The sequence below is a fragment of the Rattus norvegicus genome, chromosome 5, assembly GCF_036323735.1.
Source record: "Rattus norvegicus strain BN/NHsdMcwi chromosome 5, GRCr8, whole genome shotgun sequence".
Lineage (NCBI taxonomy): Eukaryota > Metazoa > Chordata > Mammalia > Rodentia > Muridae > Rattus > Rattus norvegicus.
In genome coordinates, this window is record NC_086023.1 from 32,840,137 (window position 1) to 32,858,152 (window position 18,016).

At 38.5% G+C, this 18,016-nt stretch overlaps 1 protein-coding gene across 5 annotated transcripts in view; it reads right to left on the reverse strand.

The window, feature by feature from the left end:
• Lrrc69 (leucine rich repeat containing 69) overlaps positions 1 to 18,016 on the reverse strand; it is a 158,337-nt gene that overhangs the window by 19,297 nt on the left and 121,024 nt on the right. For 4 of the 5 annotated variants that reach the window (XM_039110544.2, XM_039110541.2, XM_017593569.3 and 1 more), the window contains one exon: positions 11,734 to 11,849. The exons of the other annotated variant lie outside the window; for it this stretch is intronic. In XM_039110544.2, coding sequence (XP_038966472.1) covers positions 11,739 to 11,849 — 111 coding nt within the window. In that variant the 3' untranslated portion in view covers positions 11,734 to 11,738. The remainder of the gene's footprint in view (positions 1 to 11,733; positions 11,850 to 18,016) is intronic. 5 annotated transcript variants of the gene reach the window in all.

Here is an 18,016-nt window from a genome sequence, read left to right on the forward strand (position 1 = left end):
AAATCAAAACATCACTACTTGCAGATTATATGATAGTATACTTAAGTGACCCCCAAAAGTTCCACTGGAGAACTACTTAACCTGGTAAACAACTTCAGTTTATCAGTGTCAGAGTACAAAATTAATTCAAACAAATCAGTAGCCTTCCTCTACTCAAAGGATAAACAGGCTGAGAGAGAAATTAATGAAATGGTACCCTTCACAATAGTCCCAAATAATATAAACTATCTTGGTGTGACTTTAACCAAGCAAGTGAAAGATCTATAGGACAAGAATTTCAAGTTTTAAAGAAAGAAATTGAGATCTCAGAAGATGAAAAGATCTTCCATGCTCATGAATTGGCAGGATTAATAGAGTAAAGATGGCCATTTTGCCAAAAACAATGTACAGATTCAATGCAATTCCCATCAAAATTCCTACTCAATTCTTTATAGAGATAGAAAGAGCAATTTGTAAATTCATTTGGAATAACAAAAAACTCAGGATAGCAAAAACTATACTCAACAATAAACGAACTTCTGGGGGAATAACCATCCCTGACTTCAAGCAGTATTACAGAGCAATAGTGATTAAAAAAATGTATGGTTTTGGTACAGAGACAGGCAGATAGAACAGTGGAACAGAATTGAAGACCCAGAAATGAACCCACATACCTATAGTTACGTGATCTTTGACAGAGGAACTAAAACCATGCAATGGAAGAAAGATAACATTTTCAACAAATGGTGCTGGTTCAACTGGAGGTCAGCATGTAGAAGAATGCAAATCAATCCATTCTTATCACCATGTACAAAGCTTAAGTCCAAGTGGATCAAGAACCTCCACATCAAACCAGACACACTCAAACTAATAGAAGAAAAACTAGGGCAGCATCTCGAACACATGGGCACTGGGGAAATTTTTCTGAAAAAAAACACCAATGGCTTATGCTCTAAGACCAAGAATGGACAAATGGGATCTCATAGAACTGAAAAGCTTCTGTAAGGCAAAAGACACTGTCATTAGGAAAAAATGGCAACCAATAGATTTGGAAAAGATCTTTACCATTCCTACATTTGATAGAGGGCTAATATCCAAAATACACAAAGAACTCAAGAAGTTAGACTCCAGAGAGCCAAATAACCCTATTAAAAATGGGGTACAGAGCTAACCAAAACATTCTCAGCTGAGGATTATCGAATGGCCAAAGAGCACCTAAAGAAATGTTAAACATCCTTAGTCATCCAGGAAATGAAATCAAAACAACCCTGAGATTCCACCTCACACCAGTCAGAATGGCTAAGATCAAAGACTCAGGTGACAGCAGATGCTGGCAAGGATGTGGAGAAAGAGGAAGACTCTTCCATTGTTGGTGGGATTGCAAACTGGTACAACCATTCTGGAAATCAGTCTCGAGGTTCCTCAGAAAATTGGACATTCCACTACCTGAGCTTGAGCCTGACCCAGCTTGAGCATATACCCAAAAAATGTTCCAACATCAACAAAGACATATGTTCCAGTATGTTCATAGCCTTATTTTTAATAGCCAGAAGCTGGAAAGAACCCAGATGCCCTTCAATAGAGGAATGTATACAGAAAATATGTTACATCTACACAATGGAGTACTACTCAACTATCAAAAACAATGACTTCATGAAATTCATAGGCAAATGGAATGAACTAGAAAATATCATCCTGAGTGAGGTAACTCAATCACAGAAAAACACACTTAGTATGCACTCATTAAGTGGATATTAGCCAAAAAGCTCGAATTACCCAAGATGCAATCCACAGACCACAGGAAGCTCAAGAAGAAAGATGACCAAAATGCAGATGCTTCCACTCCTTCTTAAAAGGGGAAAAATATCCATAGGAGGGGATATAGAAGAAAAGATAAGAGCAGTGACTCAAGGAATGGCCATTCAAAGCCTGCCCCACATGTGGCCAATATATATATACAGCCACCAAAACTAGATAAGTTTGATGAAGTTAAAAAATGCACCCTGAAAGGGACTAGATATAGATCTCTCCTGAGAGACACATCCAAAGCATGTCCAATACAGAGGTCAATGCTAGCAGCAAACCACCGAATTGAGAAAATGACCCCCTTGGAGGGAATTAGAGGATGTATTGAAAGAATTCAAGGAGCTTGCAACCCCATAAAAACAACAATGCCAACCAACCAGAGCTTCCAGGGACTAAACCACTAACCAAAGACTGTACATGGACTGACCCAGAGCTCCAACTGCAAATGTAGCAGAGAATAGCTTTATTGGGGCACCAGTGGAAGGGGAAGCCCTTGTTCCTGCCAAGGCTGGACCCCCAGTGCAGGGGAATATGGGGGGATAGCAAGGGGGACATATAAGGGGAATCCCTTTATGGGGGAGAGGAAGGGTAGGGAATGGGGCCTTATGGACAGGAAACCAGGAAGGGGAATACCGTTTGAAATGTAAGTAAAGAAATATATCTTATAAAAAATTAAAAAGAAAAAAGAAAAAAAGAAAATGTTTTCACTAGCAAAAACAATCGTAAAAGGCAATGAAATTTCCATCATATTGCAATGGCATTTTTCAGAGGGAAAAACTTAGAATTCATATAGACACATATGAATGTACACACAGACATATATACATATAACCATACATACATATGCAAATACCAACACATACATAGATATACAAATGCATACCCACATATACATACACAAAAACAAACATACACACACATGCACATACAACACATGTACACATAAACTCACACACTTAAATGCACACAGATAAACACATACACACATACATACACACAAACATACCCACATATGCATACACATAAACAAACACAATGCACCAAAACACTTGTTGTACCAATGTACACTCACAGTATTTGTAGTTATCCGAACAAGAAAAGCTAGCCAACAAATCCAATGGGGATAGGGAATGTTCATGAGGCTTCTCCATACCTAGTTGAGAAGGTATTGGAATTTAATTGCTATGGGAGAAAGTAGAATCATTTTTCTTCAGTGATGTATTCTCTAATAGGTTATCCAGGCTCATGCAAGATTCATTAATTAGACCCAGTTAGTTATAAAAGTAAACAAGGATGGTGACATGAAGATGTAGGGGGTAGCAGGTGAAAGAATCCAGAAGTAGTGAAAAAGGAGGGTTGTAGGATAGATATGACAAAGATACATTGAATATTTGTATAAAAAGTTAGGTTCACTAACACTAAGGATGTTTGAAAAAGCCATAAGATATTATTCTATTTTAAATTTATACAAATTATATATTATATGTAAGTATATGTGTATACATACATAGTTTCAATTAAGTTATGCCACTTGGGTTGACAATTAAGTTACAGAGTGATATAGAAGGTGAAGAGGAATGGAGAAACAGAAAGGAGAAACTTTAGTGTTTGCTGGTGGGACCTGCAATTTTAAATATGATAGCTGGAAGGGCTTTCTGAAGAATGTGAGGAAACAACTACTAGAGAGCTGACATCAATTGTTATGTGTCAACAGCTAGCTCCAACACCACAGGGTAAACTGAGGAGTACTGCATAGAGATGATGATTGGGGTTGGTGCTGATAGCAAGCAACCCACAGAGACTCCCACTGAGAGAAGTAGGTACTCTATGTGTTGAACACTGGTGGTACTGTCGGGAGCAAAACATAATTATCTGGAACCAGTACTCTCTATGACCAGCGAGAAATTCTGAACTCTTTAAACTGAGAGAAAGTTCTCACATTCACACATACAAACTGAGTGAATGAAGCAAAGCAGGCTCCACCAAGCAGGTTCCCAACAGTTTCACACATACACATACATACATACTTACATACATACATACATTTGTACATACAGACAGCCAAATATACAGACAGACACACATTCACAGATTGGGTGGATGGAGCAAAGCAGGCTCCAAACATCATTTTACACACACACACACACACACACACACACACACACACATTCTGTGAATGGAGCAAACTCCAATGAGCTGCCTCCAACAAGTTTATACATATACATACACATACACATACACATACACATACACATACACAAATACACACACAAATATATATACATATATATAAATGTGAATAGAACAATGCTCTAGCAAGCAAGCTCTAATAAATTTGTTTTTTTTTCCTTTAGCACATTTATTTCCCCTAAGACAAGGTTGTCTATATAAGAGGAAGAATTATCTCATTCAAAAACAGATAAAAATGTTACACAATAGGGAGTTAGAACAGGATTGTTGATTATACATTCAAAGCAGTAGTTTTATCTACCTTTCATTCCATGAGCTCATTATAAGTTCAAAATAATAGTTTTTATGTAATCAAATTACCCACTCCTTGTTGGTGACCTTGCACACTGAACCCTTGGTTTCCTCCCTGGACCTAGAATGAATGTTTTCCTCCATCCTTAAATTTGTTCCCAGACTATTCTTCTTCTTTGAGCAATTTAAGTGCTTAGAACATACGAAAGCTCATTGAACTCCTTTTCTAACCTATGCCACTTTTATAAGGAGGAGGCACATTCTACTTCTGTTTCTAACTGTAAACTTTCTATCAACTGTCTTAACTTCATAAAACTATTTGAATCAAATCAGGAATTCTATAAAATCATTGATTCATCAAAGTTCATCTTCATGTTGATCTGAAGAAAATTTGCCCAACAGAGAGCTAATACCCAGCAAAGCAATGATAACAGACTATAGACAGAAAGGATCTTTCTTTGCCAATCACACCCTATCATAAAAATTAGGAATACAACAATGACAGCCATTAAAAAACATATTATCAGCAAGAAGCAGTATGGTGGTGAAGAACCTGGGACCTGGGGCTGTGCCTGTCCAGAATTTACCATCACAGTGATACAAAATGGTGAGCCATCCCCAGGAAGCTCACTTGCCCACTGTAGCTCCTCCTGCATGGCTTCTATCAGCTCATCCTGGCAAGGTATAACATATCACAAAACATGTACAATGATAAATGCTAGCCAAGAGAGATAGAGTGAAATTCTTGATTTTGAACAGAGAAGAGCTGTTCTGACCTAATAGAAAGCACCCCAAAAGCAGGCAGCAGTTCTCTGAGACCCCGTCCACATTCACGTTAGGATAATGTCTTCCCTGTGGGAGGTAACAATATATATTTCTTGGAGGTATAATTCTTGGCACAAAATAGAAATACTTCAGAAGAGGATATCTTTGTAAAGTACCTTCTTCCTTAGGCCAGTATTACCTGACAGACACATTTTAATTGAACAATTTTAAAGTACTATAAATTCATTTTTGTCTTCAATAGAACAAGCCACAGGCAATTGCTAATTTCCTTGGCTCAGAAAAAACTCATACGCTTTTATTATGATTACAATGAACAGAAGAACAGTTTGTCTAACTTTCCTAGGCATTTGTCTACAACCCAGTCTTAGTATTCCCACTTCCTGTCTTGTTTCTTCCTCTCCCCAAACATTTACCAACTCCCAGGAATAAAAGGGAATGTCCCTTAAGAAGCCCTTGTGAAAGAAGCCTGTGGTTACTCTGGCTAGCAACATATAATTTGTCTTATTCATATCCTTCACCTGAGTCTGCAGGGGTGCCCAGGAACCCTCTCTCTCCTCTTGCAACTCAAAATAACGATGGTCAATGTGTTCTAATCCCACAGTGGCCCTTCATTGATCCCTTAGTGACAGGGTTGCCATAGGAGTCTCAAGGTTATTTTTTGAACTTTAGCCTCCTACAACTGAGAGCCCTGTAGCCTGAGAAGGCTCTCAATGTTCCCATGGTGGGTTTGAGGAGTATGCTGCCCTGGGACTTTCTCAGAATCAAGAAACAGTTATTTAGCAAGACCAAGCAACTTCTGGCCATTTATTTTTCTCACAGAAAAATAAGCTAGACAAGGGCCATACAAAGAGGTATTTTAAGAAGACATACCAAGAATATTTGCAATATTATTTTATGGCTTTTAGAGGTTTTATCAATGCATAGAAAATCTGTTTTTATTAAAACTTCCTTAGTTTAAAATGAAATCTCCAGTTTCAAAAATATATTAGTTCACAAGATGATGTTTTAACCCAGAATCTTCCAAACAGGTCATTCCTTTAATGATTTATTACTTTGATTATAAAAAGCAATACCTTCATCAAATTAATTGGGTCTTTGTCCTCTAAATCATCTTAAACCAATTTATAAACTTGTCAGAAATATTGAGCACAACTAGAAATTTTGAACAGTTAATGCAGTCACAGCTTTGGGATGCTGAGGGAGGGTGATGGAAGGGTGTACAGAAGAAGAAATAGGGTTAAGATAAGAAAGCAAGAATAGGAAAAGGAAAGAATTGACAAGTTAATGAGAGAAAACATGTATGTACACAAAATAAGAATCAGACATGCTCCCCCGTTGAAGGAATCAGAGAAAGAACTGGAAGAGCTTGAAGGGGCTCGAGACTCCATATGTACAACAATGCCAAGCAACCAGAGCTTCCAGGGACTAAGCCACTACCTAAAGACTATATATGGACTGACCCTGGACTCTGACCCCATAGGTAGCAATGAATATCCTAGTAAGAGCACCAGTGGAAGGGGAAGCCCTGGGTCCTGCTAAGACTGAACCCCCAGTGAACTAGACTGTGGGGGGAGGGCGGCAATGGGGAGAGGGTTGGGAGGGGAACACCCATAAGGAAGGGGAGGTGGGAGGGGGATGTTTGCCCGGAAACCGGGAAAGGGAATAACACTGGAAATGTATATAAGAAATACTCAAGTTAATAAAAAAAAAAAAAAGAATCAGACATGCTACATGAACTATGTCTAGTTACTACAGTCCTCTACACAATTCATTAATGATCCTAAAATACACTTCTGTTTCCCAAAACACAGGCAATAAGAAAGAGTTTAGAACAAACAATGGAGACTTCCTTCTCATTTTTATTCTCCTTCTGAGGTAAATATGAGTGAAAATGTAAATCCTAAAGACCATCCATGAGAGAGACAAACAAAGGGGAAAATGAATCTAGGTAATTTGCAATATTTTCATGTTCCAGTGCTTCAACTTTGGATATAGAATGACCATAGCTGTTAGAAAGTGAAAACAGTATGCAGTGTTTCAAATCCCAGCATCTCTTTAGATGCATTACAACTGTCAGAAGGATTCATCATCCTCACATGCATCACACTCATGCAGAGGAAGAAGTTCCAGATTTAACTAGTGATTCAGAGCCTTGAGCAGCCCCATGGAATAGGCAGATGCATCCTTTCCAAATGTTCCCTGGTGACAAGTGATACCTGCTTATGTATCCACCAGCACTGGATCTGGATATCAGAATTCTTATATCCAAACAATGATGACAGAGCTATGCTTCCAAAACAATGATATTAGTTATTTGATGCTTTCCAGTAAATTCTGGGCTGGGCTGTTAGCCTTCCATATCCTCAATCAACCAATTGTTACTTATAATGCTTTATTCCTTTGAGATCATTGGTAAATATTCCCACATAAATATTATTCTAATCATTCTATATCTTTCTAAACCTATTTTATTTAGAATATTGTTTGCAAATTGTAATGTTTGTAATGTTTCTCACTTGCCTCTATATTAGAAAGAAATCTTTATGATGGCAAAGACCCCATTCATCTTGTTCACTATTACAGATTTAGTACAGAGAACTATCCTACCCAATAGATAGCAGCCACTCAGCAAATAATTAATATAAAAATAGGAAAAGAAAAGTTTGTAAAAAAAAAAAACTTCTGTTCTTTTTTACGTATGTTGAAATTTGAAAACTTGGAGATATAGGTTAAAGGTGAAGGCAAAGGCTGAGTCACTCATTGATGGTCTTGGTGTGATGAGTGAAAGTAACTGAATCGTTAGAAGTGGATGGAATCATTCATTAAACAAAAAGTACCTGAAGAGAAGAGAATGACCACTGCTGAAGAGTTTCACAGAATGCCAGTTTGTTTGTTTGCTTGTTTGTTTGTTTGTTTGTTTGTTTAATGAAGAGCACATAAAATAATTCAATTAAATGCATAGAGAAAATAGATTAACTTAAGTCTGTAACTCCAGGAAAACAAATGCTTTGTGAAAACCAAATCTGCAGAAAGGAGCAGCCTCTGAGAGAAGTAGGGTAGTCAGAAGGGTAATCAGAAGAAGTAGGCAATGACCTTGGAATGGTGGTTGCTGTGGAATGTTGAAGAGAAGCCAGACTGCAGTGACCTTCACCTGTGAATTAAACATGGCAGCAAGGGTAGAGAATGGGATCCAGAGCCTATCTATAACATCACATGAACTTCAAGAAAATACTTGAACTGCTATTGAAGTATAGAGATGGATGAGTGGGTAGAATTTTATATTCAGGAACAAGATGAGGAGGGGATTATGGTTGAACTCATAGGAGTCAAATGACAAACAAACTATGTTTATACAATATAAACTAGATAAAAAGTACTTCCCTAATCAAATACAATTTACTGAGGTCATTTTTCTCTCATTAAGCATGCATAGTGAGTTTTACTGACTCATGCTTAGTGAGCTCTGTGTTGTTCTCAGCTGTTTATTTTGGTTTAAGGTACATTCCTGTTTAATGGAGCCTTTTTAAAGTTATCTTGAAGAAACTGTTTGAGTGGAACCTGAGACTTATTCTTTGGAACTGAGAACCTTAGATCTTACTCCATAGATCTCACTTGGCAATTATGCCAGGGGTATTTTGAATGTGTAAAGAAGTGCCCTGAATTGAATCTATAAAGTCCTTACAAGGACAGCAGCAGTGGGACAAGTACAGAAGAGGCTCTACTCGGCCCTTTAGCAAGAAGACCATCAAATGGTCACATGAAGTAATGCATCTTTAGCTGAGATTAAATGTAAAATTATGATTAACATTTTTACAAACTAGATACCTTTGTAGTTCTCAAACTTGAACACACACAGAAAAATCACCCAGAAGGTTATGGACTCAGAAATTGCCCAGCATACTCACCGTTTCTGCTTCAATGGTCCTAGGGTAAGGCCAGACCATTTTCTGGATGGCACCAAATGCAAATCACATTTATATTGTCATAAGTTAGTTTCCTAGTTTTCTCTATTTCCTCAAAGGAAATTATCCATATTTTCATTTCAGTAATTTTCCTCACACTGATCAGTTATTCTTGGCCAAAGATTTTTTTAAATGTATTCTTCAGAACTCTGTAAAGAGTAATGGTACTGGGAGCTACTGCCCTTGAATTTCCAGCCTTCTCCTCATTTTTAAGCTGGATGAACATTCTATATCTTATCAACAGATATTAGTGGCTCGAGTGAAATCCTGAAAATACAATACAGTTCAAATGAGTATCTATCTTTCAACTATGAAATGCTTATCAATGAAACCTGTTTTTTCCATTAAGTTCTTGTTCAAATTTTCTAAAAAGGGGATGAACTCATAAAGGGATGGAAAAGATCAACATTCATGTGTCATCCAGATTAACGTTTTCACATTTTTACATGTGTTTTTAAGTCAATAAGAGGAAAAAAGCAGAACAATTTGCAAATTCATCTGGAATAACAAAAAACCCAGGATAGCTAAAACTATCCTCAACAATAAAAGGACTTCAGGGGGAATCACTATCCCTGAACTCAAGCAGTATTACAGAGCAATAGTGATAAAAACTGCATGGTATTGGTACAGAGACAGACAGATAGACCAATGGAATAGAATTGAAGACCCAGAAATGAACCCACACACCTATGGTCACTTGATTTTTGACAAAGGAGCCAAAACCATCCATTGGAAAAAAGATAGCATTTTCAGCAAATGGTGCTGGTTCAACTGGAGGGCAACATGTAGAAGAATGCAGATCGATCCATGCTTATCACCCTGTACAAAGCTTAAGTCCAAGTGGATCAAGGACCTCCACATCAAACCAGACACACTCAAACTAATAGAAGAAAAACTAGGGAAGCATCTGGAACACATGGGCACTGGAAAAAATTTCCTGAACAAAACACCAATGGCTTATGCTCTAAGATCAAGAATCGACAAATGGGATCTCATAAAACTGCAAAGCTTCTGTAAGGCAAAGGACACTGTGGTTAGGACAAAACGGCAACCAACAGATTGGGAAAAGATCTTTACCAATCCTACAACAGATAGAGGCCTTATATCCAAAATATACAAAGAACTCAAGAAGTTAGACCGCAGGGAAACAAATAACCCTATTAAAAAAATGGGGTTCAGAGCTAAACAAAGAATTCACAGCTGAGGAATGCCGAATGGCTGAGAAACACCTAAAGAAATGTTCAACATCTTTAGTCATAAGGGAAATGCAAATCAAAACAACCCTGAGATTTCACCTCACACCAGTGCGATTGGCTAAGATCAAAAACTCAGGTGACAGCAGATGCTGGCGAGGATGTGGAGAAAGAGGAACACTCCTCCATTGTTGGTGGGATTGCAGACTGGTAAAACCATTCTGGAAATCAGTCTGGAGGTTCCTCAGAAAATTGGACATTGAACTGCCTGAGGATCCAGCTATACCTCTCTTGGGCATATACCCAAAAGATGCCTCAACATATAAAAGAGACACGTGCTCCACTATGTTCATTGCAGCCTTATTTATAATAGCCAGAAAATGGAAAGAAACCAGATGCCCTTCAACAGAGGAATGGATACAGAAAATGTGGTACATCTACACAATGGAATATTACTCAGCTATCAAAAACAACGAGTTTATGAAATTCGTAGGCAAATGGTTGGAACTGGAAAATATCATCCTGAGTGAACTAACCCAATCACAGAAAGACATACATGGTATGCACTCATTGATAAGTGGCTATTAGCCCAAATGCTTGAATTACCCTAGATCGCTAGAACAAACGAAACTCAAGACGGATGATCAAAATGTGAATGCTTCACTCCTTCTTTAAATGAGGAAAAAGAATACCCTTGGCAGGGAAGGGAGAGGCAAAGATTAAAACAGAGACTGAAGGAACACCCATTCAGAGCCTGTCCCACATTTGGCCCATACATATACAGCCACCCAATTGGACTAGATGGATGAAGCAAAGAAGTGCAGACCGACAGGAGCCGGATGTAGATCGCTCCTGAGAGACACAGCCAGAATACAGCAAATACAGAGGCGAATGCCAGCAGCAAACCACTGAACTGAGAATAGGTCCCCTATTGAAGGAATCAGAGAAAGAACTGGAAGAGCTTGAAGGGGCTCGAGACCCCAAAAGTACAACAATGCCAAGCAACCAGAGCCTCCAGGGACTAAGCCACTACCTAAAGACTATACATGGACTGACCCTGGACTCTGACCCCATAGGTAGCAATGAATATCCTAGTAAGAGCACCAGTGGAAGGGGAAGCCCTGGGTCCTGCTAAGACTGAACCCCCAGTGAACTAGTCTATGGGGGGAGGGCGGCAATGGTGGGAGGGTTGGGAGGGGAACACCCATAAGGAAGGGGAGGGGGGAGGGGGATGTTTGCCCGGAAACCGGGAAAGGGAATAACACTCGAAATGTATATAAGAAATACTCAAGTTAATTAAAAAAAAAAAAAAAAAAAAAAAAAAAGAGGAAAAAAGCATCTAAAAACAGAACCATCTAGATGTAGACTGAAGTACTTATAGTATAAATTTTATAATTGAATGGCTCATCTTCCATGGCTTAATAAATTGAAAGCGACTAGATAGAGAATGGCATCGTAAGTGGGGCATGAGCTGGCCTGAGGCAGGACAGATGACTGGCCCAGTGAGGCTCTGAAGACTATCTCACCTGCTCTATTCTTTAGCAATTCCAAAGACATCAGGATCACGCCGGTCAAAGCATTGGTAGGAACAGACTAATGTCTGGAGAGGAATCAGCTGTAGGTTTTTGCTTATCTTCCAGTTCTAAAAGGAAAGATTAAAGGTCAAATTAAGATAGTCCCAAGCAGTAGGGTTAGGTGTGGGATTATTTTGCTTTGTATTTGAGAAAGCTAGGATGCTCTTGAACTCTTGATTCTACTGCATCTACCTCCTAAATTTTAGGATCACAGGCAACCATCACTAAGCCTGGTTTTTCTAGTATTTTTTAAATAAAATAGTCACTTTCTCAGAAGTTTCAGAACATTGACTTCTAAAGAACACATGATTCCATTTATAGACAATTTATTCTTTTACCACACACAAATAAAGAAGCTTAACCAGATGACAAAGGCATATTTAACACTAAACAAAACTTAAATGATAAAACTTTATGTGTGCTTTATCCAAACACTAGTACATAGTTTGACCATCTAATACTAGGGATTCCTGTGAAAATCATACATGCTACAGGAACTTGATTCCTATTTGAAAAAGGTTTTAATTATCAACCAGCAAGTACCAGCTTCTTGATTTTGCCTGTCTTCTATGCACTTCCTATATGGAAATTCTTATTATTGTTTGTTCATTTTCTGTAATATCCATTAAGATCATCATTGTCTGGGTCTCAATCAAGCAAATCAATATATGAGGTAAGGTTTTACACTTCAGATATCTCTTGTCATACTTCTCTATGCACAAAATAGGTAGCCAAAATTCTGCCAGCCAATTAAATGGACATATCTTAAACAATCACAGCCCTAACATTTGCAAGACCTCCTTTGATCCCCTCCATGTCAAAAACTGTGGAGAGTAAAAGTTTTAAAGTGAGCATAGCATTCATTGAAGAAATCCAAAGCAGAAAAATGTGACTTGAGGTTTTAATTGGTCAATGATACGCTACTTACTTTTGTCAAAAACAAATCCTTTGCCCAACATCATCACAAACCACATGAGATATCTGATTACTGTTCTGCTCACTTTTCCACCAAAGAAATTTGAAATCCTTTTTAGATGTTTGAAAGATTACCATCCACACTTAAGCAGCCTTCTGATGCTGACCATGTATGAGTGAGAAATAGAAGTCAAGGGTCATAGTACTATCATCCCTACCAGAACAATGACTAGGCAGTGATATCATGACCATACATTATTTTGGACATAGAAGGCTAATGTTTTCCCATAAAGCTGTTAATCAATCAGTAAGTATTTCCTGAACTCCCTGGTGAACATCTTTAGTTTGCCTTTCAGGTGCTAATTTCTCACACCAAGGGCACAAGAGCTCATCTAATTCTTTTTTGGACAAGTAGTTCTTTCATTTCCAACCTCCATATTTACAAACATACATACATACATACATACATACATACATACATACATACATACATACATACATTGGGAGAGAGCCATCCATTCCACTACTCAGCCAGCGTGAATCAACAAACTCTGACCACTATGATTAGTCTAGCATAAGCACATAGCACAGAACCAACCAACAAAGCCATCAACTCTGGGCTCGGGGACCCCTGAAAGAGCAGCACTCCCTCTTCTGAAGGGCGCTGTTTAGGAAGTTCCTACACAAAAAATAAAGGCACGAGGAAGAATACGCAAGAGAAATATAATTTTTAAATGACAGATAATAACCAATAGATGGACAAATTTGAGATCCTAATCTAGGCATATTCGGTCAGACCCAAAAACAAGAATATAGATAAATTATAAGTGATCTAAAATTTGCATGCACTAGACAAAGTGCCAAGAATATAAAAATGCGTAGCACATAACCTCTGCCTCCAAGAATTTTCTCAGGATTTAGTTGGAAAGATAAGAAATAAATAAACACAAAAAACTAGAAACATGTGGCAAAGTCAAGTAGTAAGCACTATATGGCCACAGGGAGGTACCATGCCAAGCTATGGATGAATCAAGAGTTTACAGCATGAAGAAAAGGTGAACTGGTTTCAGAAGGATGACTTAGGCTATGGTTAACTGCAGGAGAGACAAAAGGATATTTCTAAGGGTAAACTTCAAAACAAAAACTCAAAAATGTACTTAGCATATTTGGGAAACAAAACAAGGAAAGCAATAAATGAATCATAAAATATTGAATCATGTGCTCTCAATAATATACTACATCAAAAATAAAAGGAATTATTCTTCTTGTGATGATAGATGTATAGAAGGTTTTCAGGAGATTCTGGGATGACATATCATGTTAGATGGTGTAAGCTTAATGTTGAAATGATGATGTGAGATCTAATGGCAAAAAATCAAAACTAAATGTGCCTTTCATAAAGTAGACAATCCTCTCATCTAAAGAAAACAGTTATTTTCTGCTCCATTGTGGTATATTAAAAATAAACCATCCCATGTCTTCTTTAATTAGCATGTATTTGAGACCCGAAATAAAGCCATGAACGAAGAGACAATCAGACAAACAACATAAATCAGGGAAGCTATATTGTGGGTCTATCTAAGATACTTTGCTCAAGTTTTTCCATGAGGTGAAAAGTTTATACAAAAACTTCATGGTGTTTCCTCTTCCACTGTGGCTTCTGCATTTCCCTTGTGTCATTAAGAAACTGCCAAGGGAAGAATGTGGGTTGGCTCCCGCCACAAGCAGGAGTGCAAACTTTCTTTACCCCTTCTCAAGGGGATCCTTATTTACTGTCTAGTTGTTTGCAATAGAATTAATTGTTCACCTTTTTTGCTGTTCATTACTCTAATTTCTATTTATGATACAACATTTCTCAGGGGTGTGGACTGATTTCTGGAAATTACACTGAGGAAAAGAACTTGACATAATTCTCTGGTACTACAATTTTTCATATAATATCATCATCTTCTATTCTGTTTTGTGAAACAAAGTTCTCCAACATATTTCTAATAAATGCCCATTTAAATTTCTACCTGTCTGCATCGTCATAGTAGCTATTTTTATGGTATGGCACATGCCATATAAAATGGCCATGTTGCAATGAAGCGGCCGTTCTCCCTCCTAGAAAGGACCCCTCTCCACACATGTGAATTAAAAATCTATGACTCGGTCAAAAATAATTACCACTTTGGTGGCCAGCTGATAAAAATTAAAACACAAAACATCACTATATGAGGAAGAATAAAATGCCAGACTGGACAATTTATCTTACTAAATTAAAACCCTCAGGGGCAGCCTGCTCCCAAATCACTTGGGACAGAGAGCTGAACACCCAGAAGTGTGGGCAATCCTGAGACTGCCGGGCAGGACAGACAGCCACTTCTGTCCACCTTTGCCCTCATCCCTGGCCCAAGAGGAAACTGCACAGTGCCTCTGGACACAGGAATATAAGAGCAGTCAGCTGCAGGAACCCTGCAGTCCAGATCTGCGCCCAGATCTGAATTAAACCCATCAAACAGCTCCCTGCACCCAAATCCCATGTGGGGGTCGGAGGGGGAGCTAGACACTCAGAAGTGTGGACACTCCTGAAAAATCAGAGGCGATTACTCTCTGCCCACATTCCTGACTCAAGAGGAAAACTCCTAGGGCCATCTGTGCCCTGTGCACACAGGCAACTAGAAGGGGCAGGACCCTTCCAGGTGCTGCCCTTGCAGAGAGCTGAAAGCCAGCCACCAGGAGCGACTACACTCCTGAGAACAGAACACTCTGTTTCCATAACTGACTGAAAGAAAACAGGAAAACGGGTCTACAGGAGTGCTGACACACAGGCCCACATGAGGATCAAGCCACCGTCAGAAACAGCAAGACAAGCTAACACCAGAGACAACCTGATGGTGAGAGGCAAGCACAGGAACCCAAGCAACAGAAATCAAAGCTACTTAGCAACATCAGAGCCCAGTTCTCCCAGCAAAGCAAACACAGGTTACCCAAACACACCTGACAAGCAAGATTTAAAATCACATTTTACATGAAGATGGAGGACTTTAAGAAGGTCATAAATAATCACCTTAAGGAAATGCAGGACAACACAGGTAAACAAATAGAAGCCCTTAAAGAGGAAACACAAAAATCTCTTAAAGACCTACAGGAAAACACAACCAAACAGGTGAACAAATTGAAAATGGAAATAGAAACAATAAAGAAAGCACAAAGGGAGACAACCCTGGAGATAGAAAACCTAGGGAAGAGATCAGGAGTCATAGATGTGAGCATCACCAACAGAATACAAGATATAGAAGAAAGAACATCAGGGGCAGAAGATACCATAGAAAATATTGACACAACTATCAAAGATAATGTAAATTGGAAAAAGCTCCTAGCCCAAAACATACAGGAAATCCAGGACACAATGAGAAGATCAAGCCTAAGGATAATAGGTATAGAAGAAAGTGAAGACTCCCAACTCAAAAAACCAGTAAACATCTTCAACAAAATTATAGAAGAAAACTTCCCAAACCTAAAGAAAGAGATGCCCATAAGCATACAAGAAGCCTACAGAACTCCAAATAGATTGGACCAGAAAAGAAACTCCTCCTGTCACATAATATTCAAAACACCAAATCCACAAAACAAAGAAAGAATATTAAAAGCAGTAAGGGAAAAAGGTCAAGTAACATATAAAGGCAGACCTATCAGAATTACACCAGACTTCTCACCAGAGACTAGGAAAGCCAGAACATCCTGGACAGATGTCATACAGACCCTAAAAGAACACAAATGCCAGCAAAACTATCAATCAACATTGAGGAAGAAACCAAGATATTCCATGACAAAACCAAATTTAAACAATATCTTTCTACAAATCCAGCCCTACAAAAGATAATAAATGGAAAAGCCCAACACAAGAAGGGAAATACACCCTAAAAAAAGTAAGAAAGTAATATCCTTGCAACAAAACCAAAAGAAGAGAAGCACACAAACATAATCCCACCTCCAAATACAAAAATAACAGGAAGCAACAATCACTATTCCTTAATATCTCTCAACATCAGTGGACTCAATTCCCCAATAAAAAGACACAGAGATACGTAAATAGACAATAAAAAGACTGGATACGTAAAGAGGACCCAGCATTTTGCTGCCTACAGGAAACACACCTCAGAGAAAAAGACAGATACTACCTCAGAGTAAAAGGCTGGAAAACTACTTTCCAATCAAATGGTCCAAAGAAGCAAGCTGGAGTAGCCATTCTAATATTGTATAAAATCAACTTTCAACCAAAAGTCATAAAAAAAAATAAGGAAGAACACTTCATATCCATCAAAGGAAAAATCCACCAAAATGAACTCTCAGTCCTAAATATCTATGCTCCAAATGCAAGGGCACCTACATTTATAAAAGAAACCTTACTAAAGCTCAAAGCACACATTGCACCTCACACACTAGTAGTAGGAGATTTCAACACCCCACTCTCATCAATGGACAGGTCATGGAAACAGAAATTAAACAGAGACGTAGACAGACTAAGAGAAGTCATGAACCAAATGAACTTAACGGATATTTTTAGAACATTCCATTCTAAAACAAAAGGATATACCTTTTTCTTATGGTACTTTCTCCAATATTGACCATATATTGGGGCACAAAACAGACCTCAACAGATACAGAAAGATAGAAATAATCCCATGCATCCTATGAGATCACCACGGGCTAAAGCTGGTCTTCAATAACAATAAGGGAAGAACGCCCACATATACATGGAAGTTGAACAATGCTCTACTCAATGACAACCTGGTCAAGGAAGAAATAAAGAAAGAAATTAAAGACTTCTTAGAATTTAATGAAAATGAAAGTACAACATACCCAAACTTATGGGACACAATGAAAGCTGTGCTAAGAGGAAAACTCATAGCTCTGAGTGCTGGCAGAAAGAAACAGGAGAGAGCATACATCAGCATCTTGACAGCACACCTAAAAGCTCTACAACAAGAAGAAGCGAATAAACCCAAGAGAAGTAGAAGGCAGGAACTAGTCAAACTCAGGGCTGAAATCAACCGAGTAAAAATAAAAAGGATTGAAGGAGCTGAAGGGGCTTCCAACCCCATAAAAACAACAATGCCAACCAAGAGCTCCAAGGGACTAAACCACTACCCAAAGACTGATCCATAGACTCCAGCTGCTTATGTAGCAGAGGATGGCCTTATTGGATACCAATGGAAGGAGAAGCCCTTGGTCCTGCCAAGGCTGGACTCCCCAGTGTATGGGAATCTCAGGGAAGGAGGGAAGAGGGGGTGGATGGGGAGAACAACACCCTTATAGAAGAAGGGGAGGGGGATGG